The 27,119-nt window shown below is 39.4% G+C and overlaps 1 protein-coding gene across 1 annotated transcript in view; it reads right to left on the bottom strand.

Annotated features, from left to right (window-relative positions):
- Positions 1-379: 379 nt before the first annotated feature.
- Positions 380-27,119, bottom strand: part of LOC121934302 (two pore calcium channel protein 1-like) — a 33,459-nt gene continuing 6,719 nt past the window's right edge. The window contains exons 2-19 of the mRNA XM_042474676.1: positions 25,441-25,523; positions 23,612-23,726; positions 22,397-22,525; positions 20,846-20,962; positions 17,708-17,826; positions 15,360-15,461; positions 13,452-13,578; positions 11,908-12,109; positions 9,873-10,017; positions 9,206-9,391; positions 8,562-8,626; positions 6,399-6,486; positions 5,754-5,823; positions 5,354-5,573; positions 4,885-4,975; positions 3,783-3,896; positions 1,940-2,064; positions 380-983 (exon numbers count right to left, since the gene is read on the bottom strand). Of these exons, the coding sequence (XP_042330610.1) occupies positions 850-983; positions 1,940-2,064; positions 3,783-3,896; positions 4,885-4,975; positions 5,354-5,573; positions 5,754-5,823; positions 6,399-6,486; positions 8,562-8,626; positions 9,206-9,391; positions 9,873-10,017; positions 11,908-12,109; positions 13,452-13,578; positions 15,360-15,461; positions 17,708-17,826; positions 20,846-20,962; positions 22,397-22,525; positions 23,612-23,726; positions 25,441-25,523 (2,232 nt within the window). The 3' untranslated portion in view covers positions 380-849. The remainder of the gene's footprint in view (positions 984-1,939; positions 2,065-3,782; positions 3,897-4,884; positions 4,976-5,353; positions 5,574-5,753; positions 5,824-6,398; positions 6,487-8,561; positions 8,627-9,205; positions 9,392-9,872; positions 10,018-11,907; positions 12,110-13,451; positions 13,579-15,359; positions 15,462-17,707; positions 17,827-20,845; positions 20,963-22,396; positions 22,526-23,611; positions 23,727-25,440; positions 25,524-27,119) is intronic.

Genomic DNA, 27,119 nt, shown 5'->3' with positions numbered 1-27,119 from the left:
CAAATAACGTAAAATGTATGATCACTACAGTGAACTGCCTGCCTTTTCTCACTGGTGGCAGAGGGGTATTTTGAGATAATTGCCAGTGAGGGACCAACTCTGCATTTCTGCTAAGGCTGCTTGATCACCATGCCATTCCTTTATTCTAATACTTGAATTCACCCATGCAGATCAGAATTTCAGCTTTTAAGACTTCTTCATATAACAGTTCTCCACTGTTTTGAGTGTACCTGGACTGATAACTTAAGATTTTGAAGTGCTCTTTACCAGTTAGTATCAGCTTACACAAAAAACACAATGTTTGTAAATGAGGAAAGAAGATGAATGCATTTGCTCCATGGCTTGAAAAAAAGAAGAAGGAGAGAGTGGAAGAAGAGAGAACAGTTTAGACTTTATACATTTATTAGTGTCTTTTCCCTTTGCCCCACTCCTGGTTGACAAATGCAGCCAAGAAAATCATCACTACAGGTAACTGGTTTACTGAGTTAAGTATTAGACATTTTATAATAGCTTTTATACAAGTTTAATACTGTGTATTTAGGTCTAATATGCTAGATGCCCAAAGAGAGTCAGGTATTTTAGGCATATCAGTGTGCTCTTTTCCTTTAAAAATACCACATTTTCCACAATTTATATAATTTTTAAAAATACTGATAACTTTGAAATGTCTTCTTCATGGGTGGATGGAGGGGAATCAAAGATGACAGCACCAGTAACTGACTCTAAGTTGCAGGTGGTCAATGACCCTGGTGTCAGCTATGAAAATGGTAGTTAATGAGCCAAAGAGGTCTTTGTTTATAAAGAGAATTTCCAGTTGCTTCCCTTCATTCTCCATGTTATGCAGCATTGTCAAAGGTTTGGTTTTTTTGGGTAAGCATCATCTGGAGAAAGGTTTAAGATCTCATCCAGTGAAGGCCCTTCTTCTTCTGGAGGTATCTCTGCTTCAAACATGCGCTGAAGTAAAGCATCTACAGTTCTGTATCCTAGGGGAAAAAATTCAATAGATTGCATTTCTCTAGCTATAAATGTATAACAATACTGCAGCCAAGGATCCTTTGCAGAAGAACTTCAGATATAACAAAGGGTGGGAAAATTCAGTTTGTTTTTCTGACTACAAAAGTAGTATTATAGCTGTAATATAGTTAGTGGTAACCGCTTAACTGCTCAGTGTAACGTGTGAAAACTAGGTGTAAATATACCTGTTTATTACAGTGGGAGTAAGGCAATAAATTTGAGCACAGTTCACTAAAATGCATGTTTTGAGTGTACCTCCACTGATACTTAAAATTTTGAAGTACTTTTTACCAGTATCAGCTTGCACAGAAATGCAATATTTGTAAATGAGGCAAGACAATGAATGCATTTGCTCAATGGCTTGAAAAAGAAAAGAGGAAGAAGAGAGAAGCTTAGACTTATACATTTATTAGTGTCTTTCCCTCTGCCCCCTTTCTGGTTGATAATGCTGCCAAGGAAATCACCACCACAGATAATAACTGGATCATACAGTTAAATATTAGACATTTTATAATAGTTTTTATGCAAGTTTTAATACTGTGTATTTAGGGCTAGTATGCTAGGTGTCTAAGGAGAAAGTCAAGCAATTTAGGCACATTCAGTGTGCTTTTTCCCTCTAAAATATCGCATTTTCCACAACTTACACAGCACTCCCTAGTTTTGAGATGCACCAAGACAAGCAATTGCAACAGAGCCCTGAGGGATCTCTCCAGCTGCCTGTTCTTAATGTGCCCTTGACTGGGAAAGCATTTTCCAGCACCTCAGAAACCTTTTTAGTTGGAACACTGCTGGCTTAAAAGATAGGGGCTTTGGGGATGGCATCATCAGCCAGGGCTGCAATGATGGAGTTTCATCGTTGTTACATTTGATGATACAGAATCTTGACCTGTTTTTTTAAAAAGAAGTTTCTTGATAGTACACTTACTTTTGGATGCAATTTTAAACATCAGTCCTTTAAGTTTTTTCTTGGTTGCTGTTCCGTCTTCACCTCCAAGATCATTTTCACTGGTTTCCATGTTGTCTAACAGTTTACCATCCAGCAGTTCATCCCTTTAACAACAAAACCTATTAGGACAATTCTATCCTTCTCAGTACATTCCCCTAAAGGTCAGAAAGACATTTATTTTGCTGTTTGGTTCTGAGCAATCTCTTAAATCCTCCTTTGGGACTCCTCTGCATCTCAGAACTGTTATAAAGTCAAATGTGTGCAATACTACACCTGCACTTAGTAACCTCTGAGAAGCAAACATGCTTTTTTATAAAATACAGCAAAACTGCTTGCATGCTGCAGATGGCCCCTTTTTGAGAAGTCTGGAGATTTTCTTTTTTGGGCCATAACTTCCAGAACTCTCCAATCAGTATGGCTTCGGAGTTTGAGAAGTTGTAATAAAAAAAATTAAGGGTTCCTAAGCCTTGTTTGTCATACTGCTTATTTGGGTCAAACAAAGGACATGTTTTTAGAGTTGCATTACAAAACAGGAACTTTTAAACATATGGAACACATTACACTGGTCCTACATAATTTTGTGGATCACATCTGGAATTTTCCTGCTTTAAGACCACAAACTTCAAAGACATGTCTCTAGGTCTGGAGTGTTGACTGGATAGTTGCAATGTTTAAACCGTTTAATAAACAATTGTCAGTACTGGCCTCGGAGGGAGTTAGCTGCCGATCTTGAAAAGAGCCCCTCCTTGCCACTGCTGCCTGAATTGTTACCATCCAAAAAGGTACAGAATCAGCGCAGCCCACTTGGGTCTGCACAGGCAAATGGGACACTCCACCCAACACTTGAGTCAAATAGGTGGGAATGACAGATTAGAATTGCAGCATTCAGGAGGGGAGGGACAAATGACAGAAGGGTGTTTACAATCCCTCCTCAGTTTATGACAGATCTACCATTTCTTCCCCCCCCCATCAATGCTGCCTTTGTACTTGTTTTTTTAAAAAATTAAACTGAGTGCATATTTGATTGATCGCTTTTGCAACTATTTGCAAAGGCATGCAGTCGCTAAAGCAATCAATCGCATATGTGCTGAGTTTAATTTAAAAAAAAACATTGTCCTCTGTTTCTCCCTTCCCAGGATGCCCCAGAAGTCCCCTGTTTGCCTTGCCTTTGCCCGAGTCCTCCGTTTCTGTCTCTCCCTGCTCCCAGAAGTCCCCCATTTCTCCCTTCTTCCCAGGCCTTCTTCCCCATCCTCCATCCCCAACTTGGGGGTTTCTCTCTCCCTTCCTCCTCTCTCTCTCTCTCTCTCTCTCTCTCTCTCTCTATATATATATATATATATATAATTTTTTCTTTTTATCCCGCTTTTTGCCAAGCAATCAAAGCGGCGTACAACAGACTAAAATATATCCATATATACATAGTACCCCCCTTAAAACAAGATTAAACAGTGCAAAACTAAAACTAACATTTTAAAATCCAAATAACCAATAACCATGGGCAGAGTTCCTTCCTTCCTCCTCCAGTCCTGCCGTCAAATGATTGACACCTGGAGCACAAATGGGTACAAGAATCACGCCCCCCCAAAAAAAAACCATGCTTACTCTAGAGTAAGGTAAATCTTGTTTGTAGTGGGGATGAGGGACCCTTTGGGATCGATTTCTGATACGCAGCCAATCCTGATCAAAAATTGAGTCATTCCTCCAATGAGAATGAGCCTTTAGTTTACATATACAAGTCAGCAAGCTTCTCTTACTATTGACAACGGGACATAAACAGGACATTTCCCCAAAAGGGAAAATCTTTTGCTCTTGGGTTACTCACTCTTGAATCCCTACACCAAGTTCTTGGATCTTCTTCTCAATGGCAGTTTCAACTTCACTTTTTTCAAGGGAGTATTCCACAAAGAAAGCTTCCAGAATAAATGCTATGAAGATGCTAAAATGAGACAAAACACCAAAGTTGGCATATGGATCATTGCATTTTGCAAAACATTATCCTTCATTCAGTAAGTTTATCCAGTAAGTGTCTGTATACTCCACATATAAGGAAGGAAGAAACTAGCTTATCCCCCTCTTCATGCTTTCCTGATAGGAAAATAGCAGGTTGAAAAAGAAGAACCTGTTGACACAATGGAGGAAAATTCAAGATTTTGACTCGTGGGGAGTCTCCAAGTGAGGTATGTAACACTCCTCAGTGAAAAATGTGGAGTTGGGGGAACAGAGATAGCCGTTCCCTTCTTTATGTGTGAAGTCCTGAATAGAACCCATGTCTACTTAGAAATAAGTACCATGATGTTAAGTGGGACTTATCAAGTAAGTAGGTATTCAGCTGCATCTCACTGCCCCACATAGTTCCTTGGCCTTTCAACAAGAATGTGAAATAAAAGAACTTGCAAAACAAAAACTAGAGACATGACCTATTTTCTACAATCTGTGCAGGCGATAGCTTTGCTTTTCTAAACATATAAAAATAAATACTACCTCAAACACACACAGATGTGGGTAACTCTACATAAATGTGGAACATGATGCAATATAAGAAAGGGTTCCTTTCATCAAAATGGATCTAGAATATGCCTGTCGCTTGAAGAACTGGTGTGGCAGTCATAGCTATTAGGTTCCACTGGCTAATAGCAGCTACTGACTGATAAAAAAGAAAAGAAAAAAAGCTCAAGATCGTAATGATTCCATGATATCATAAGGCCCTTGGTTCCAATATCTGCCAGTATATTTAAGTCTGTGTAACTGCAAACATTTTAATAAAGGAGAATAAGCATCTATCTTGAGAAATTACTAGTTATTTTTATACTAGCATTACTTTCGCTTTAGGCTGACAGAGATACCATTTTGTAACATAAAAATGAAAGTGTGTTACAAGTCCCAACTCTACACTTATCAAGGTGCAGAAGGAGCATAGGACTTACTTAATAATCATAATAACGACGACAATATGAAAGGTGATGAAGTACAGCTTTGCTGCCTGGTGAGTCACAAGGGCAAATCCACTGGCGATGAGTATAATGTTAAGGATTACCAAAGAAAGCTGACAAAGAAAATCAACTCATCTGAGATGTGGTACTGGAGAAAAGTGTGAGATGGGTTGCCATGATGTGAAGGCTTTACTATTGTTTTCTACACTAATGTATTTAATGTTATTAAATTAATTAATTAATTGCATTAAATTATTTAATTTAATTTATTTAATTTAATGAATGACACCATGTCATAGTGGTTTGAGTTTAGGACTAGGGCCCTGATGACTGGACCTCACAGCTGGCTCTTAAGACAGACTGAGGGCTGTTAAACTTGGCTATGACTATGTAGGATTAGTTAATACAGAGCAGCTACTGATCTGTAACTGAATACCAGCCAATATCTGGCTACAAAGGATATCATGCCATTGGTTGACAACAGTTAATTCCATCAGTACAATGAATGAAGATGCAATATCGTTGAAGTTATTCTTGCAATACTTGGCTCGAGCAAATGTAGTATCTTTAAGAGAAGGATTTCCACAATACAGGGCATGCTGTGCAGTTGTATTTCCAGCAAAGAACTTGACTTTCCCATTAAAGATTTCCATCCCAACTATGGAAAACATGTAATACACCACCTGATGGGAAAAAGCAGGACACCTGTGTAATACTGGCCATATTTTATATTAATATTATATTAAATGGTACATGGGCCAGGAATCAGCTAGACCCAGTGGTACTAAGCATATAAGGTATTTGACCATATTTCTTGGTAAGTAAGATGAAGGTAAATATTTCTTTAAAAAGATGTTGCTCACCAGAGCCAACCCACCAAAGGTCAGCATGGTAGGTATGATGTTTATTAGGGTATTCATGATGACGCGAAACCTGAGAAGAAACAGTGCATAAGAACACCATGGTACAGAGGTACATGGAGCAGATCTCTTAGGGACATCCAGCCATTTTCATTCACTACAGGAGTGGGCCATTTTGTGGTGCTAGGGGCTAACATTACTAAATGAAGGGTGCCAAATTATCCTCCTGTACCACAGATCCCTGTAAAATAACAGGAGATAGCGCCTCACAGAGCTCTGTCACTAAAGAAAATATCAGGGTAGGGAAACTACCATAGACCTTCTTTATGCTTATTAACTGTGTCCACTGCAGAGGTGGCAGTCAATTCATTGGCAGTTGCAAAAGAGCTTCAAAGGCAGCATGCGGGTCACTTCTGTGTCAGAGAGCACCAGATTCTTCAAGCTGTGGCATTATTTAGCTAGACAACTGCTTTAATTCCCTTTAATTCCCACTACTGTATTGCATTCTCCCCACTTGTTCACTCAAAAGCATCCCATCATTAGGAAATAACCCATCGGTACACTCATACTAATCCTGACCCATTACAAATTGTATTTATCTGTAACTTTTACTGCACTGCTCTTTAAAGAAACAAACAGTTATTTTACCTTTGTATACTGTCAATAATTCTTATAAGCCTAAGAACCCGTAGGATGAACACAATATCCAGTACTTGCTGGCTGTTGTATATAGTCACTAAAGAAGAGAAAAAACATGTGGAGCAGTATTAACCATTAAATAAAGTTTTCACCCTAATCTTCATGTTTGGCCAACCATTACTCATTTTATTAATGTGCTTTAGCTTCACTAACAAATGGCCCTCCTTCCCTCCTTTTGAGAGAATGCTTCTTATTTGAAGGTATGCTGTCTTTCTCTCTTGCCCATTGGAGGTGCTCCAAAAATCAGTCTAGTTTCTCAGTCAAAGCCACCAAATGGAAAGGATGACATCCATGTACACCATCTTCAGCTCGTTTAGTGAAAAGGCGGGGTTTATTTATTTATTCATTTAAAGGGATTTATATCCCACCTTTCTCCCAAAATGGGATTCAAGGATATAAATGTAACTAGCAAATAAATGTATTAAAATATTTGAGAAATTTGCACTGGTTCAACAGCTGCTCAATTTAACTCAAGAAGTGGAAAACCAGTCTAAGAGGGTGAGATACTGGGAAAGGGTTTTCAGCTTTGGCACAGCTGAGATGCTATGCTAAATCATAATTTGTGAAGTGTTCTTAGTCTTATAGCACTGCTTGTTTTATTGCTGGCTGTACTTTGGTCCTATGCACTATACTGTTTTTTTTATTCTTTCAAACTGGTTTTGTTTTAGTATATCATATACAGCAGAACTGAGCAGCTTTGGTCAGTATGCTGCTTCAGGACTCCCTGGAACCCAGATTGGCTTTGAAAAATATCAAAACAAAACAAAAACAAAATAAACAACAAAACACAAAAACTTGAAGGAGCCAGAAGTCATCACTTTGCTTTCCAAAGATTTTTTAAACACAATACAATGTGTGTGTGTGTGTGTTTGCCTGCATGTATGTACAGTTGATTTAAAAAGTAAATTGCTGTTCTTGAAAGCTTCCAAGAAAGGCAGTCCACCAACAGTTTTACAGAAAAAAGGTGGTGCAGAGGAGTCAAGGGACTATCAAGGGCTTGTAGTTGTTTCATTGTACACATTAAAAACTGTGAAATTCAAGCCATGAAACTATGGCTAAAGACATCAGATAATAAAACCACGATAAAAACAGAAAGACTTCCCTGGATTAACCACAGCATGTCAAATTAGGATAACACAGCAAGATCATCATAAGGCAATCTTCATTACTAATGAATTAAACATGCAATAAATTTATGTGTCTGTGTTGCCTGTTGTCTTACGGCAGCCCCATGAATTCTACGTGGTTTTCTTAGGCAAGGAATACTCAGAGGTGGTTTTCCCAGTTCCTTCCTCTGAAATATAGCCCAAATCACCTGGAAAATAGTTTATGAAAATAAGCCAAAGTGAGCCTTGGGTCCCTTTGTTTTTCTTTCTCTGCTGGAATGACCATGAAGAATTCAGAAATCTTCACTACCTTTTTGTAGGCAGAGAACAAAGTGGCCTGTGGCCTCACAAAGGATGGAGACATAGTGGATTCCAAAAGAAGTATCTTTTTTTGTGTATGTTAAATTTCCCGGACTTTGAGAATATCACAGTAACCACATGGACAAAAGGAAGAGGTACCAGCCTGCAAGATATACCCCTCCATGCCAAATGAGAACAGATACAGCAAAAGGCCTATGACTAACATCTTTTTCTCTCCTGTATGGTTTTTAACACCTTTCCTGATAAGGAAGCCAGTGGAACTTTGAAAGCTTGCAACATGTATATTGCGCATTTCGGATGGTCCAATAAAGGTATCATTGTTTGGATGTTATTGGATTTGCTATATGGCCAACACGTCTATCCCTGGATGTTTTGCAGACTTCAAGGGTAAGGCAGAACATTAAACCATGGTTAAGTAAAAACAGAAACAGAGCAGTCTAGGGTTAAATCCAACTTCTTGTCCTAATAGATTAATTGATTCAATGGGAACTTGGTAAACTAGCATTTGGTAGATCAGTTGAATTAATAGAATTTACACATTCTCACTAGGATTAGAAAATGGATTTAGGCCTTAGTCTCCTCCTCATGGCTATGTCACAGCAATGTGCAAGTGTGAAAAGAGACTAGGCATTTCTTCAAATTGTCTTTCCCCCCCCCCTCTCTGTCTCACACACACCTACCTTACCTGTCTTAAGTGCAGTGTTGAGTACCGTTGCTATCAATGCAGCAATAATTATAGAAGTATCAAACCTAGGAAAATAGAAAGATACAGTTAAAAAAGCATGGCTTTACTGTAAAGCTACCTGTCTATTATAGTCTAGAGAAAGTTGTATCTGAGTGGTGGGAATCAAAGAAATGGAAGTCTTGAGGCAGTTGGGCTGTTTTAATCTTCTGAGTCTTTGCTGGTACTATAAATAGCTTAGATTGGAATGACATTTACTTGCTGAATGGTATACATTAAGCCAAACTCCTGTTTATCTTCTGTGAAGGAATGCCAGTGATCTGCAGTAGAGTAGCTATAAAGAGTGTGAAATTTGGAAATGTTACTTTGATGGACTACAATTCACGAAATTCCACTCCCAGAATGGGAGATTCTAGGAGCTGTACTCTCCAAAAGAAAAAATTTCAAACTCCAGCCATGATAATGTGAAAGGAATTAGAAGTTACATCTTGCTCTTTCAACAAGATCAAAAATAGCAATCACAAGAATGCTCCATGTTGCCTGTTCTCCTCTAATCAAATGTTAGTAGATCAGAAAGACAAACAGACAAGTGAGACAGAACTGACTTTGTCACAATGGAGGTGGGCCAAGGTGAAGGATGTACTTACCAATTCCAGAACTGGTTCCTTGCAAAAAAGGTCCTGGGTTCATAGGTGTACAACTTGAGAAGGATCTCAATTATATATAGACAAAGGAATACCCATTCTGCATAGGAAATATAAGGATTCTTCTCATCCAGTGCAATGAATACAGCATTGATCAGTATGATTACATCATACATCCACACAAAACCCCTGCAGAAGGAAGGAGAAATTGATTTAGTAATCACCTATCACGCGTTGTAGTTTAATAGCATTAATATTAAGCAGCTGCTTAGTTTTACACCAGGGCAGGCACTTGGGACCCCAAAATGCAACTCCTGAAGCCCCCCAATTCCTACTTTGTGCTGCAAAACAAGTCAAAAGCACCCAAAATAAGCTGAAAAGATGATGGTTCACTTCCTCCACCTCTGCAGAGTCCCCCCAGCCCCCAATCACTGAAAAAAAACAATAAAGTAGCCAGAAATTGGCCAAGATGGTTCTGGAATTGATTTTACATCACTTTTGATGCACCAAAAGATGATGGTGTGGACCATGGAGGGCTTTGGAGAGACAACCAGATTCCCCCACCTCCTCTGTAGTTGCCTATTCTTGCTCCAGGACAGCTATATGGACAGGTCCCAGCATTTTTCCAGATAAGCAATTTATAGAAAAGGAAACAGCACAGGAGGCTTACTTGTGCCGGACCATACTGCGTATGAATAGGCTGGGGACAGAGTTGTACACATGGGGAAACCAGATGTCCAAGGGATGGTTGTGGAGCTTTATTGTGATCACCTGTATATTCAAGAGATCAGCTAGACGTATAAAAGATTTTTTGTCTGTAATGGACAAAACAGCAGAAAGAATCTCATTTAGATGCTGCTCAGGCCAATATTTACCTATTATTCAATCCAGTAATTATGCAAGACCTAAACAAGAACAGAATCAAGCTGTATTAAGCCAGGTGTTATAGCTGTGTGCAGCATATGTGTATATATGCACATCAAGAAACATACACAGAGCCAAGAGAAAATGCTATAACCTGGTGGCAGAGGGGCCCGATTTCACAAGTTACTGCTTCTTTTGGCTGAACGTTCACCCAATGATGTTATAAACAGTTCAGGTTATAGCAATGTTACCAGCAAATTGACACAGCAGAGGAAATTTATAAGCCCCATCTTGTAAAGCTAACATTTTTGAGTAGTTTTACTGCATAAGAGACTCCCTGAAAGTAGACAGCTAGCAAAGTGGACAGAGAATTGTGCCAGAAATTCTCCCCCATTAAGTTTGTTCTCTTTTGGAAGGAAGCATACAGAGGTGGAACAGACCATTTAAGGATGCTGCACATAGAGCCCAAGTTTAATCACTCCCTGTCCACATATGTGTGCACATGAGATAATATGTCCACTACTTGTTTTCATCTAGCTTCACAATGACTGATGTTTACAAAAACAAAATTGGTGGTTTTCAGAGTAAGTGGTACTTCTTAAGAACAGGGGTGGGAAACTTCTTGAGATCAGGAGCCAAATTGATCCTTCCCCCACTAAATACCCACTGAGGACCATACAGACTCCTGCCACACAACTGAGTTTTAGCACCATGGTTGCAGTAAGATCTGCGCTCACATGTTACATGGGAAACACATGCCCTGTTCTGAAGCTGAATCACTCTTACAGAAAACCCAACGGAATATGATTTGGCTTCACACACCTTGTTCTGAAGGGGGGGAAAGGCAAAAAACAAACAAACAAAAAACAAACAAACAAAAAAACAAAAAACCACACACACACACAAAACTGCAGGTGAAATACAATACTCTATCCATCTCTTTCTCTCATTGATTCTGGAAACTTCAATTTTAGTAGCATTTCATTTTACTATTACAGAAGTAAATAAGTGTTCCATTTTAACTTTCTGTTCCATCTCAGTTTTGCATGCAGTAATCCATAAATCTGTTCTGTTCTTTTATTAATGTGGATTTAAAAAACCATACAGAGACAATTACTTTGAATGTACTTTTGCACAAAACATAAAAATATTTCCTCTAACTATATGTCATTTTTTTATCTTATATATTATATATTAGCTGTCCTCCTGTTAGTGACATGAAAACATAAGTCCATCTTACGGTGGTGTTTGTCTTTGTTGTTGTTATTGTGGAGACTGAGATTCTCTTCCTTTCTTTATAATAACCCAGCCTCCCCTGTAACTTATCATTTCACTGTTAACAGGCCACCCCACCCCAGCCCGCATGGCCATTCCATTGCTGGTGGAGTGTGTAGGGGAAAAGACAAGAGTCTGGATGTGTTTATCTGCTGAGAGCTCTGGAGGATGTCAGCGAACTCAGTGTAAGATGTCCTGGGTCTGCATCTGGTAATGTGGACACAGATAGCCACTTCTCCAGTGCCTTCTGCTCCCTGCAAGCAATAGAATTGCTCTAGGGGAAGCGGTTACAGTGGATAAATAGTGAGTCTGAGAGGCATGAGAGAGCCATAGCTGAGTTCCACATGCAGAATTCTTAGGTTGTACTCAATCACATAGGAGTTCTGCCACTGTATACAGTAACTACTGTTTTGAAATATCCATATTAATACATTTTGAAAAACAGTGAAATTTAAATATGAATTATGTTCAGGTCCATGCACTGTGCAGGGAAATGTGGATTTGGTTCCTTTGCAGTAGAATTTGTGAAGACTGAATTCCTCAAGCACCCCCTAGCAGCTACTCACCCACACATCCTTTCTGTTCTTCATCAGATATCCTTAACAGGAGCTCTCGGTGGGATGTGCTGATGTGAGGTGCCACTAGTTTTACAAGATGCTTCCACTGGTCTTCTTTGACAACAAACTCTCCTCCTTCTTTGACCTTCAAGAGGTTGAAAGCTTCTATCATCTTGCGACGTTTCATATAAGCAAGTTTGCGGATCTCATTCTGGAAAATATAAGCTATCACTTTTAAAAGGAGAACGGGAAATTATAATTGTACATTACCTCTTACAGGGAGTTTCAGTAGTAGACTGCTTTGAAGCACAGTGACAATATTCCCCAGAATGTCTGCCGGACAAATTTCTCACATGATCTTTTTAACTGTTGCATCTCCATCCCCCTCTGAGACCTGAACACACATTGGCTGGCATCCTGTTAGTGGCATATGCACACAAAGTTTCCTTTATGCCTATATATGTCCTTTTTGGGGTGCTGCAGAGGTTGGTATTCCTTTCCTCCCTCCACAGCACCTAAAGCCCAACCTACAGCCTCTGAAGGTCCCCCCTCATGACTATTCCATGTCTCATGGAGAGCAGGTAGGATCAGAGAAGTATCTGGCCATAGCCCAGTAACCAGACAAGAAATTATTATAGTACCATTGAGATTTCCAGAAAATACTGATGTAATCATTTTACATCTGACTATAGGGACATATTCAAATAATTTTCTGATCCTATCCACACTCTATGAAGCACAGAATGGCCATATGTAGAAGGAGGGGGGCTTCAGAATCTGTTAAGTCCAGGAGTGATGGTATATGGTTCAACCTGCATAGGTCCACATGTGGAACTACTATGTTATGTTGAGCTATCCAGGATTGCAGCCTCTATGTCCTCTATTTCAAGCGTTCAGTATGTGAGAGTAAATACTTATGTCACCAAAAGGGTACCAGAAACAAGAGGCAATTTTCAGGAGAATTCTGCAGTTTGTAGAAAAATGAAGATATCTTTAGTGGGGGGGAGGGGGGGAACCGAAATTAGGATCCCCCTCAAAAAAAAAAAAATTAAAAAAAAAAAACCCTTCCAGCGGGATGAGCATGTCAGCAGCCTGACTGATATTGCCAAGAGTCAGGATGGAACAGAGCAGATACAATTTTGAAAACCAGTACTGCATATTGTAAATTTTAGAATTGTGATAAGTCCCCATATGATGTGTTTACACATTCAGAACCTCGAATATTACTTTTTGGAATGTAGTTCATTTTCATTGGCATTACTCATTACTGTGTAAGAAAAACTTTTTCATTGATCTTATTTTTTGGTGGATGGGAACCTTAAGAGAAATGCATAAAATTTGAAAAGTTCCTTTAAGGTTGTTGTATTTCTTTTGTCCCTCTGTGCCAGTTACTTTTACCGTCTTTCCTCTTCACCCCCTCCCTTTCCCTCAAGACTTCTGTATCTAAATGTTATCACAGGATAAAACAGGAAGATGCAGAAAGTAGTTCTTATATCTGGTTCTGTGTGAATAAACTTGGCCTAGAGTTACAACTTCCCCTAGACAGAGCTTACCTTCAGGTGTTTTCTGTAATTGTTGTACACAACAGCCAAGAAAACAGACATGAAGATGTATGTGTTGATTATAACATAGACTATGAAGAACAGGCAGTACCACCAACTAAAGTCATAGGCTGGCATCCTACAGAAAAAAAACCAGGTGCTGTCATTATATATACTATGGAAAATGTTCAGTAATTTTGTTTTTGTTAAACCCCCCTGAGTCATTCTCCACCCATGGCGACCCTGTGGATGAGACATCTCTGAGACCCCATCCTTTACTGCTCTGCTTAGTACCTGCAAACTCATACCTATGACCTGTTTAATAGAGTCCATCCACCTAGCATGCAACCATCCTCTCTTTCTACTTCCTTCCACATTATTGTTTTTTCCCCCAAGGAGTCCTCCCTTCTTGTGATGTGACCAAAGTATGACAGCCTAAATTTTGTCTTCCTGGCCTCCAGTGAGATTTCTCACTTGATCTACTCTAAGACACATTTATCTGTCTTTTTTGGCTGTACATGGGATCTTCAGCACTCTTCTCCAGCACCACATCTGAAATGAATGAATTTTCCTCCCATCTTCCTTCTTAACTATTCAGCTCTCAAATCCATAAATGGTAATAGGGAATACAATGATTCTAATTTTTGTGCTCAGTTGTATATTCTTTGCATTTTAGGATCTTTTCTAGTTCTTTCGTAGCTGCCCTCCCCATTCTGAATCTTCTTCTGATTTCCTGGCTGTAGTGTCTGTTCCTATCAATGTTTGATCCCAGGAATGGTCATTCTTTTATTATTTCTATTTCCTCATTGTCTAGGCTGAATCTGTGTAGCTTATCCATGGTCATTATTTTTGTTTTTTTATGTCCAACAGTAAGCCTGCCTTTGCACTTTCCTATTTGATTTTTCTTAGTTGTTGTTCCAGGTCCGTGAGGTTTTTTGCTAGTATTGTGGTGTCATCTGCTTATCTTAGACTGTTAATATTCCTTCCTCCTATTTTCACTCCTCCTTCTTCTGTGTCCAAGCCTGCTTTCCTTACAATATGTTCTGCATATAAATTAAACAGGTAGGGCAGCCTTGTCTGACCCCTTTCCCAACTGGGAACCATTCTTGACTGATTTGCTCTAATACCTATTTATTGGTCTTCTTAGATATCCATAGTATCCATAGAACTCTTCTCCAGTACCACATTTCAAATTACTTGATTTTATTCCTATCAGCTTTCTTCACTGTCAAACTTTCACATCCATACATCATCTTAATAAGTATATTTCATTTTTTAAAAAAATTTAAAACTAGTATTTGCTTTCAAATACAAATTTGAAAGGCTGAAAGGGATAGTGTCCATAGGCTGCTTTTCTCCCTCTTTCTCTCTTTTATTCATTTAGTCTATTTAGAATGATTGTTTACTTTTTTTTTACACTTTTTCTTGTGTGGGCCTAATGATGCTCCTAACAGAAACTGCTGATAGTAGCTTTATCTTCCCATTAATAAAACCATGCTCTCTTTTGGCCACCATCACCACATCTTTGTGGTACTTCATTCATTTAACTAAGTACTGTGTAGTTTAGTACTCTTTATTTTCCTATCCTGAATAGGAACAGGTAGAGCACAGAATTTATCAAAGGCTAGCCAAGAAAAGCTGAGCTCCTATTATATGTTGTGTGGCAAGAAGTTTTTTGGGGGGGATATCAGAGGGGGGTACTATTTTTTTTCCACTTAGTTTTCTTTTATTTTTATTTACTCCTTTATAAGTTGTCCTGGAAAGGCCAAAGTGTTCCTGAAGTGTAAGTGTCAGAAAAATGCTTTAGTTTGTCCTGTAGCTGAGATAGGGATAGGGAGGTTGGTTCTTTCCTGCAACTGGCAAATGTCCATTATCTGTTCTCAACAGCAATGACAAGTCTGGAGAGAGGCAAATACTTACATGACATCGGGGCTATTTGCAGTGGTCACCAGCACATACATATCAAACACAATTTCAAGGTAATCTGTAAAATACGGAGAGCCTTCCACAGTCTTCAAATTCCTAAAAATAAAAAAATATCTTGAGGAAAACAAAACACAAGTAGGGTAGCTAAAGAGGATAAAGAAAAAAAAATCAGATGCAGGCTCCTGATCTAGAACATGTTCCTGATTGCCCCCACCCAGCAATGATTTCTTTAGCACCATATAGCTGTAATTATGCCTCCAAGTGAAGTAAGCCAGGAGCAACTTTCAGAGGGAAAATGACATGTGACTCAGATCAAAAGAACCTTCTTTTTCAGCAATGGGAAGGGAGAGAAAACTTTTTTTAGTGGTTGCTATTGTAAGATAAAGGCCTAAATAGCCTAGAAGTACCAGATCCCATCTTACTTTGGGAGCTACCGGTAAGTAGGGTCAGCCCTTGTTAGTATTCAAAAGGGAGACCACCAATGGTGCTATAGGCTATATTTTGAAGAAGGAATGGCCAAACCTATCTCTGAGTATTCCTTGCCTAAGAAAACCCTATGAAATACATGGGGACAGCATAAGTTGACAGGTGATATCAAGGTACATACACATACATGTTGTAAAATGACCAGAAGTCAAAAATTCTTTGCAATCTGCTGCATGTTATCCAGAAGACCTGCTATTAGATCCTAATAAATGTTCTGCCCACCAACACTATGGAAGTAACTGTTATAAGCAACACACCTACTTCTTTTAGTAAGTTATTTTGGCTTTTGTAATTAAGATGCTAACCACATTATATTTCAAAAGTAACACAAGGGATGAAAATAATGCTACACAATCTCTTACTTGGTGATTCGGGGTGTTACCAAGTAACTTTCAAATTATCTCGAGGCATTTTGAGTGGAATTTTTCAAGCTTTATATAATGTCTCAAATATTTTTTTAGAAGTAATAAGGAATAACAATGAGAAACCAATGGCAGGTAGGAGGCTCCCATGTCAATGGAGGGGGGAATAAATCTACTCTGGTATTATCTGAACCTTAAAGGAGCTATCCAACGTGCTGGAGCCTTTTTTTTTTGTGTTAATACGCTCCATTACAGGCATATCGCAGTCAATGAAGCCTCTGAGAACAAAGCTTATTGGGCACACTACACTAGCAGATTAACTCTTTCAGATGATATTAAAAATACAATGCACCCACATCATACCTGGGCACATTATACGCTGCTTTCAGCACATGCTGAAAGCAGCACCGGAAGGAGCGGTGGCGCGCACCAGAAGAAACAATGGTGTGTGTGCCCATGGCGCGTGAGTACCACCACCCCGCCCCACCATGAGCACGAGCCCCATTACTTGTAATGGGGCTTGAGTATATGCATTATTTCTTTTATGTGGGGGGTCCAGAACGGATCCCCCACGTAAAACAAGGGCGCACTGTATACTGTAATTAAAACAAATCTACATACATCTTACAGCAGATTAACTCTGCCAGTAGAAAGAGAAAGAGAAAGAGAGACAGACAGAGAGGAAAGAGAAGAAATAGCTAAAGGGGATTCCCCAAAACACCTCCCAACTCAATGTGGTATAGCTTAATACAAAGGGTTAAGGGCCAGGAAACATATTCAAGGGTAGCCTGAAAAAAACTTTGTGTTCAGATCTTCAAAAGACATAAAAAACTGTGCTACATGAGGTGGTATGGCAGTGGTTCTCAGTCTTTGGTTATCCAGATGTTTTGGACTTCAGCTCCCATAATTCCTGTTTGTTGGCCAAGTTGGCTGGGGATTCTGAGATCTAAAGTCCAAAACAAATGGAGAAACATAGGTTGGGAACCACTGTTCTATATGACAAAAGAAAAAGAGCAAGGCAGACACCCTAGCATTTTGGAAGAAGCCTTCTAGTGGTCTCTGGAAGATTCAAAATGTTTTCACTTACTTATGTAAGGCTTACCTGATCAGGTTGTTTCATTTCACATGTGCTGGTCCTGAATAAAAAAAACCTCTGAGACATATTGAATTTTGGGGGTATTGGAACCTCTCTCTATTCTATTCACATTTATTTCTGTTTTGGGTACCAAATTTACTCTTAAAGAAATAGTGCCCAGAAACACATCTACTTTGTAACTGAGATATTCCTGTAACTTGGAACAATTAGAACTAAAAGTGAATATGGTTTCATGACCCTTCTGACATGGGAGCCACCAGTCATCACCTAGCGTAATGGCAATGTTGACTTTAAATATATGTACATTTAATATATTTTTATGTTTAATGGCAACACATTTTCTTCTACAAAGTAGCATTCCACCCCTAATATAGTGAGGCTGCCTATGGCCCCCTTACCTGTCCCCAAACAGCTTCAGAGCCATAAGAGAAAACATCAGGACACTGAACATAAACAGTAAAAAGACGTAGGTGATCTCTGGCAGAGTGTTTCGGATGCTACGGAAAGCTCGTCGGATCTGCCAAGAAGCAGCACACATTTATTCAGAGCAGAAGTCATGAGTATTTATTATGTTCTTTTTCTTCCCCCTTCTCTTATTCCTCTGCTCTCCAATACACCATGTCTTCCATTCTGACATATTGAGATGGACCCATTGGCAAACAGTTTTCTTTACCCTTGTTTTTGTCTAGGGCAACAAGAACTTCTCAATCCCAAAACTGAAATCGGTTTCAGATACTGGGAAAGACAGAAGCTTCAAAAATGAACAGGAAGGAAAACAGGTATGTTTTGCTTTTTAAAAAAAGAAGAAAGATAAGCCCAAAAGCCAGTTATTGCAAAAGTTAATGACCATCCAAACCTAGCTCAGCCTGATTTGGAACCCTTTTCCCTGCTCCCACCAGTATAAGGGAGTGAGATCTCTGTGGGATAAACAGAGTTTATCTGATTACTTCCTGTGCAAGGCTGTTGAAAGGCAATAGGTACAAAGTGCAAGGATAACCTCTGAGGATGAAGAATGGCCAACTTTCCAGGTGTTCTGCAGCCACTCCAGGAAAATGAAAGAAATAAAAACTGAATGAAATTAAAGAATAAGGATATATTCTTATATATACTCCTAAACACCATTAACTTGTAAGACATAGAGAAATAAGGGCTCCACAAGTCAAAAAGGTTGGGAATCCCTGCCGTAGACCATTCTTCATGTTCAGAGGTTTTCCTTGCAACTCTATGATTTTATGATTCTATGATCCCCCTTTCAGGAGTGCTTTACTTATCTATTTCTGTATGCTCAGGAGGTACCTGCCAGCTCTATGATTCTATGCCTCTCAGGACTCTCAAGACTGCTCCTCCCATTTTCATCTTAAACTGTCCATTAAAAAACAAATGAAACTGATTTGTTTGTTTTGCCATTTTTGCCCTGGTCTGTTTTAGGGACATGGGAGCCTTTCTTTTCTCAAAACTGGAAGACAAACTTTAGGATGCTTCATGCTTGGGAGGGAGAGGGAGGGTGAGAAAGAAACAAGTTGAGATGGGGGCATAGCCTTCAGGAGGAAATAGGACTGTTTTATCATGTGTGAATCAGCTGTGGGATTCACAGAGGTTGCTGGGATGAGTGACCCAGTGATGGTGTTCTGCTGTCCTCTTTAGAAATTAGTCAACCCTCCATATCCACAGATTCTTTAGCCATGGATTCAAGCATCCATGTCTTGAAATTATTCAAAAATAATATATATTCCAAAAAGCAAACCTTGAGTTTGTCATTTTATATAAGAAATATTTTACTATGCCATTGTATTTCATGGCATGAGCATCCATGGATCTTGGTATCCATGGGGGTTCCTGCAACCAAACCCAAGCAGATACCAAGGGCCCACTGTATATTCATGCTTTTAATCAACATAAATGAATGTTGCCATGCCAAATGTTCTAGGGGCCTGATATTCATCCATACTGTATGAAAGTCTTTGTTTTTACAGCTATATGCATAAAGAAGGGATAAGGGCCTAAGATCCATTCACAAAGCACAAGTATAATGCAACAACTCCACTTAAACTTCCATGCCAACATCTTACAGAATGCTGGGATTTATTATTTCTGAATGCAGTTATATTTTATGTTTATATTTTATATTCTTCAGAACTTATATTTACACATATCTTCATATTTTATTGATGTCCGTAGGTGTATGCATCTTACTAATGTTAATAATATGTATGTATTTTATGTACCGTATATACTTGACTATAAACTGACCTCATGTATAAGTCAAGGGCAGGTTTTGGGGCCAAAATTATGAATTTTGATCTGACTTATGAATAAGTTGAGGGTAAAACTTAGAGACATAAAACAAAGGATATAAAGAACGAAGCTAAGAAAAACGATGCCAAACAATTTACAAAATTCTGGCAGGTTGTGCTTTTCCAATCCAATTTAAAAAGGTCAGAAGCGGAGCCATGGTGGACAGAGTAGAGGGGGTTGGTGCTTCTTTTAGAGACTCCTGGAATGGACCAAGGTCTTGCCTTACGCCACTCTACTCTGAGTAAAAGAGTGGTTCCTTTTTTTGACCCGTGGATAAAGCAACCCAAGTTTTGGGAATCAATTTTTGACTAAAACTTCTAGACTTATACATGAGTATATATCTGGAATATGGTAATTTAACATGATCACTGACTGCAATAAAACAATTGACTGACTGATAGAATGCTGGGATCTGCATTCTGATGAGGCACTAATTCCCTATGCATTCTGAACTGCAAATCCAAGGATTCCATGGGATGGAACCATGGCAGTGCTATAGTTGTTATCATAGTGGTATCATAGTGCTATAATTGTGTAGGATGAAAGGCTCCCATGAGCCATAGTCTTGCTTGAATTACTGCATGGGCATAATTTCCAAGAAGGGCTTCAATTTTGTGCTAAATCAGAAGAGCAAGACAATTAACTGTTCCTTTTCAGAAACTCTAGAACTGATTTCCATGCTTGGATTAGCAGTAGATATTACACAATGCAGAAGTACAGTAGCATCAGATACACTTTGCATTTACTGTTTCCTGCACATGAGCTGCCTTCAGCATTTAGTTTTCCTAGTAGTCCTGCCTAGAAGTTACAAGATCTTGATTTATGTCCCATAGAAGAAGAGATGCAAACATGCCATGCAGAGAAAGAGGATTTATGCTTCTTCTTTCTTCCACCTTAATTTGGCAGCTAAAACTTGTCAGATTAGCTGCCATCTTTGCCACATGCAGAACTGCCAACTTCCTCCCAACCCATTATGTCCTCCTATGTTCAACAGCCCACTGATTTAACCTTACCTCATGGTTCAGCTTCCGCAAAGCTAGGCCAGGCCGAAGCCTGCCTGTTTGCATAGAGAAGAGAAAAAGCAGAAGGTTTGTTTCAAGAAGGAAAGGCGACAGATAGATTTCTGGAGCAGACAAGACAATACAAAATTGAAATAAGAATGATCAATTAGTTGTCAGCTAACTAGCTGCTGTTTTGGAATTAGATTACTTGTCCTTGAGAAAGTCACATGAATGTCTTACCTGACGACTTTCTGCAAAATTTATTAAAAAAATGGGTCGCAAAGGTCTTGACCACCGGATGCCACGAATAGTTGAGATCCTAAGAGCACCATAGACAATTATGTCAATCAAAGTTACCTAGGGATGCACAGGCAGGGAAGAGAGGAAAACCACCATTAAAATTTAATTTTAAATTTTAAAACAGTTTATTGACAGGCTAGGCACACTTTTCTGAGAAGCCGGGGGGGGGGGGGGGAGCAAAGCTCATAGATAGAGTTTCACACCTGACATATTGGTAAGCCAAATTTGGCAGAGAACATTTGGAGAGGACAAGGATCTACTGTGAGAAGAAGAAAGATGATGAATCTTATGGCACTTAAAATTCCCTTAGAAGAACTGAGAATGATGGCTGCAGAACAGCGAAGGATAATGGTAGCTGCATACCCAAAACAACTGGAATGTTACAACTACCCCAGCCCTGCATTTTTGATATCACCCAAAGAGATGGACTAAATTCTGAGTCTGAATACATCCTGGATTGAATGCGTGACTGTTACTCATTCTCACCATATTACCGCACTACACTCTTATAGTGCTGTTATTCCACTTTTACCACCTTTGCATTGCCTAAGATCAAAACTAGTTCTGGTGCTCCATTTGTTATACAGTCCTCCCTCTGTTGTCGTGGTCTTCGAATCCGCGTCCCTTGCTTATGTGCGAGGGATGAATGGAGGGAGGAATGGAGGGAGTCAATGGGGCTTGAATATAGGTGAAACTCCGAAGCATCCACGATAGGTTCACTTTAGCAGGGTTGTCGTAAGTCAGAAACGACTTGAAGGCACAGAAGAACTAAGGGGAGGAAGCCTTTGATCAGTTGTGGGTGTTGTGAAAAGACACTCAAGACCCAATTTTGGGGGTTTGGCTCTGTGTCATGTAAATAGGATGAGCGAGCCTGGGGAGAATTTGAGATAAATCACTCATGTAGAGAAGCCCTAAACCAGTGATGGTGAACCTTTTAGAGGCCAAGTGCCCAAACTGCAACCCAGACCCCACTTATTTACTGCAAAGTGCCGTGTCCCTCTGGCTTTCTAGTAATAAACTCTGGCAAACTCTGTGCTGGGGCAACAGCACATGTGCCCACAGAGAGGGCTCTGAGTGCCACCTCTGGCACGCGTGCCATAGGTTCGCCATCACTGCAACCATCATTTGGATAGAACCTTTGAAATTAATGAGTTTGAGGTAATTTCTGACTAACTTAAGTTGCATTGATTTCAATGGATCTGCTCACAGCATGACCAAGGTTCAAAATACACTGCAGAAATAATCTAGTTTGAAACCACTTTAACTGCCCCAGCTCAATGCTAGGGAATTCTGGGAACTGTCGTTCTGCGAGACCTTTAGCCTTCTTCTCAGAGAGCTCTGGTGCCACAATAAATTGCAATTCCCAGGATTCCTTAGCACTGAGCCAGGGAAGTTAAAGTGGTTTCAAACTGGATCACATCTCCAATGTGTTTTGGACCTAAGACTAGATCCTACTTTTACTTGAACAGAACTGCACATGTTCATACTGACCAGTATTGTTATCATGATGCAGATGTTCTTTGTATCCTTCCAGAATACCGTGCGAGGAGTAACTTGTGCAAAATGGACTAGTCTTCCAAAAAAGACTAAGAGGCATAAGACTTCAACCAGTGAGGTAGCCTGATAAAATGGGAGAGGAGAATGGATAAAATGATTTAAAAACACACCATATACATCCTTCTTTTACAACTGCCTTTGGCAGTTAATGTCAGTCTCTGTCAGCAGCCACAAAAAATGCAGATAACATAGAAAATCCGCCTCTTCCTCTCTTCATCTGATGTCAGCCGTTTATAAGCAAAACAGCTGTCCAATCCACTGCAAAATTTCTATAAAGTTGAGACGTTTTGGTGTTATTTGGCAGATGCCAATCTTGCATATTCTGTTCATCTTCCCCCAAATGAACCAAGTGCTAATTTTGTTGAGTTGTGTCTTACATCCCCATCAAAGGCTACTAAGCTGTTCTGTATGACTAAAACTGAAAGCTCAAGATTGCAATAACTATAAGGTTTATAAGAATTTGCTTTCTTTAAAGGAGGAGGCAAATGGGACAGTGCAAGTTATGAGATTCTGCAAAGTTTCAGCATTGCAGGTGACTAGATGGCCTTCTCTGTGCTTTGTCTCAATGGATTCTGCATTCTAATAAATGGGCTGATATCACTGGGTAGGAATCAGACAGCCCTGCAAATTATGTTAATTGTAACATCATTTCTCACACTGGATATGCTCGCTATGTCTGTTGGGAGTTAAGATTTATAATCTGAGGGAGTCACATAATTCTCATATAACAGGAAATTAAGAGAATATGAACACAGACTCAAGTCTTCCTTTATTTTTGTTTAGCTTTCATTGGCCATAAACTACCTTGGTGACTTATGTAGAAAAATAGAATGAAAATAAAAATTAAATTAATAAAGAAGATAAATTCAGGAGGGAGAATGCTGCTTAATTTCTGCTGAATCCCCTTCCTCACTTCCATTCCCACTTCCTTGTGTATCCCGTCTTATTTAGATTGTAGACCTGAGGGCAGGAAACTGGCAAATTAACAACTTGTAAGTTTATTTGAGAATCTTTGTGGCTGAAAGGTGGGGTATAAATACTCTAAATAAAATAATAATAAATCAAATAGTATCTTTTAAAATTATCTCATGGTTCATCTCTGGCTTCCAAACTGAAACTTTATCAGTTAGATCTTGTCTACAAACTTACCAAGAAGGGAAGTAAATACACAGCAGGTTCCTCAAATAGTGCAAGTGCAAGGTCCAAGAAAATAAAGAAGTAGGTGGCTGCTTGCATAGACCAGTGGTTGTAGAGATAGTAAAGCCTGAGAAGAGAAAAAATATAGAACTGACTAGGCAAAAAACAACTTGGATGGATCAGCTGCCATGGCAGCAGTAGCAGTAGTTCTTATTAGCTGGTTCCTTCAACTTGTAGTAACCCTATGAATGAGAGCTCTCCAAGAGTCCTGGTCACCAACAGCCTTGCAGAGATCCTGCAAATGCAGGGCTATGGCGTCCTTGATTGAGTGTATCCATTTGTGATGTGGTCTTCCTCTTCTGCTACTACCTCCCACTTTACCAACCAGCAGTAGCAGTGAAAATACAAAGCTCATCTAAGGCACCAAGGTCACCCAGAGGAATTTGAACCCTGATCTCCAGAGTTGTAGTCCAATGCTCAAACCTCTACACCATGCTGACCAACATTACTACCCAATATCACATGGACAGTTAGGGCAAAACACAAGAAAGGCCGTATTGGATCAAACCAAAGGCCTATCTAGTCTCTGTTCTCATAGTGGTCAATCAGTTGTCTATAGGAATCCTTCCAACAGGACATGAATGTAATTGGTACTGAGAAGCATACTGCCTCTGATACCTGTGGTTATATATAGCCAAAATGACTAGATGCCCTAGCTAACCTTATCTTTCATGCATTTGTCAAATTCCCTTATAAAAGCCAACCATGTTGGTGGCCATGGACTAAATCCAATCTCTAGTCTTAACTAAAGTATGTCAAAAGAATCAGAGAGATTTATTGATTTTCTTCCCCTTCAGTACCTGAGGTATTCTCTTCCCCTCTAGTACCTGATTCAAATTGGCCTGTTAGTTGTTGGATTTTGGTCTATCACAGCATCTTTCCAAATGCTAATTGTGCACTGTGTAAAGAAATGCTTTTTTGTCTACTCTGAATTTCTCATCATTCAATTTTAGTGTGTGACCCTAGTTTCTCTTCGATCACAAAGAACCTGGGTCCTATGCTAGGAAAAGGTGGGACATAATGAAAATGAAACAGTATAAACAACGAATAAAGCTGATAGAAAAGAATCAACCCACTTGAAATGTGGTGCTGGAGAAGAGTTGTGTGGATGTCATGGACTGCCCAAAAGACAAATAAATGGGTCCAAGAGCAAATCAAGCCTGCACTCTCCCTAGAAGCTAAGATTATTAAAATGTTCTACTTTGGCCATAATAAGACATCATAAGAAGGCATGGTTCATTAGAAAGACTATACTACTTGGTAGAAAAAAAAGGCAGCAAGAAAAAAGGGAAACACATTACAGGTGGATAGACTCAATTCAGGAAGCCCCAGTCCTGAGTTTGCCAAATCTGAGCAGGGCTGTAGATGACAAGTAATCCTGGAGGTCTTTCATTCATAAGATTGCTTATGTGAAACCTAACTTGACAGCAATTAACAACAACAAATACATAAAATAAGTTAATAATAAGTAAACTTCGAAAAATAACTACAGTTTTCCTAAGCCTGCTTTAAAATTTTACCAACAATTATTAGCCCCATTTATGCTTAAATCTCAATACATACTAATAATCCAGAGTAGCCAGAGCAACACCAAAACTCATTCCATTCAATCTGACTTTGTGCCAATGCAATCGTCAGCAGACTGAACCTTTGATCACAAGATTTTGGATGAAATATGGCTGTCCTGCTTAAGGAATGAGAGTGGCTTGCTTGTGTTTTAACACCACAACACTGCATTGGGCGTCAGAGTTACCCATATGACCTAGATCCATACTGTTTACCTGACTGCTTGTGGTGAGGTCTCAAATGGGATGTTCCTGTTGTATTGGGCATCATAGACATAAGCTGCTGCCAGGAGAAGACCCTGTTGACAAGAAGGAGGATATTTTTCAGTGCAGAAATATCTGGATTGCCATACAACAGGAGTGGGCACTTGTTTCTGCCAGAGTCCTGGATTTTAATTGGGAAGGGTCTCTGTCAAGGGTATAGCCAAGGACATTTGGTGGGACCAGATGCAGTACTGTACTTACAGATTTCCATCAAGCATACATAGCACAGCTCAGTTCAGTCCACTAGAGTGTTGACAGTATTTTTGGTCACCTTTTAGGGCTACACCTCCAGAAATTGACATACAAAAATGAAAGTACTACAGGTATTACCAAACAGATGAAGTAAGCCAAGACATTGTTCTGACGGATAAAGCTAATTGCAATCTCAGTCAAGGTGGCAGTGAAGAGGAAATGTTTCAAGGCTTGCCTTACAGCACGAGATAAATCAAGAGCAAGGGGATTCCAGTGTCTTGGGCTGCAAAGTTCCTGCTTTTTATGGCTTACTAACCTGACAGACTTGAGGATACACCAGCAAGCACTTGAAGATACACCAGCTGCACCCCTTCCTAGAACTCGAAGTCCTAAAGATGGTAATCTTGAGGCTGGACGTTTGCAATGCTCTCTACATTTAACTACCTTTGTACCAAGTTCAGAAACTTCAGTTAGTTCAAAACATGGCACCCAGATTGATTGCTGGTACACCTAGGAATAAGCCTAACACAGCAATATTAAAATCACTCCATTGGCTGCCAGTTAGCTTCCGGACAAAGTCATTACCTTTAAAGCTCTATGTGGTTTGGATCCAGGTTAGCTATGGGATCGCCTCCTCCAGTATAATCCACCACACACACTCAGAACCTCTGGGAGACAATTCCAATTACAGCCGACCAGGCCTGGACTGGCAACTGACACCGACAGGACATTTTCATTGGTGGCTCCTAGACTATGGAATGACCTGCCAGGAATTTTCGACAGCTGAAAATGCAGTCTAAGTTTAAAACAGTATTAAAGACCTATCTCTTCCAGCAGGCCTACCCAGTCAATTTTAAACTGTGAATTTTAAACTGGTAAATTATAAATTTTGTGTTGGATGATGGTAATTTGTCCTATGTTTATGTGTTTTAATTTAATGTGTTAAAATAATTTTATGTGTTTTAATCAATGCTGTATCCCACCTCGAGCCTTGGGGAGAGGCGAGTAGGAAATAAATAGTTCTCCTCCTCCTCTTCTTCATCTTAACATAAGAGCAGATCTGTATGTACCACACTGGTCCTATAAAATAGGGCCCCAAGCTTTTCAGACTTGAAAAGATTAAAACCAATACAGGTTAAGTAGACTTTATATGGAATTCCAAACTCCAGAACATTCCAAAATCCAAAGCTATCCACACGGGTGGCTGAGACAGGGACATCTTTGCTTTCTGATGGTTCAATGTACACAAACATTGTTTCATGCACAAAATTATTAAAAATATGGTGTGTAAAATTACCTTCAGGCTATGTGTATATGTTGTATATAAAACATAAATAATTTTCATGTTTAGACCTGGGTCCCATCTCCAAGATATGTCTCATTATGTATATGCAAATATTTCAAAATCCAAAAAATAAAACAACCCAAGGGGGTGGAGG

This window comes from Sceloporus undulatus, chromosome 1 (genome assembly GCF_019175285.1).
Source record: "Sceloporus undulatus isolate JIND9_A2432 ecotype Alabama chromosome 1, SceUnd_v1.1, whole genome shotgun sequence".
In the NCBI taxonomy this organism is placed as follows: Eukaryota; Metazoa; Chordata; class Lepidosauria; order Squamata; family Phrynosomatidae; genus Sceloporus; species Sceloporus undulatus.
The sequence above is the reverse complement of the archived record's forward strand: the minus strand, read 5'-3'. Positions and strand labels throughout refer to the sequence as shown.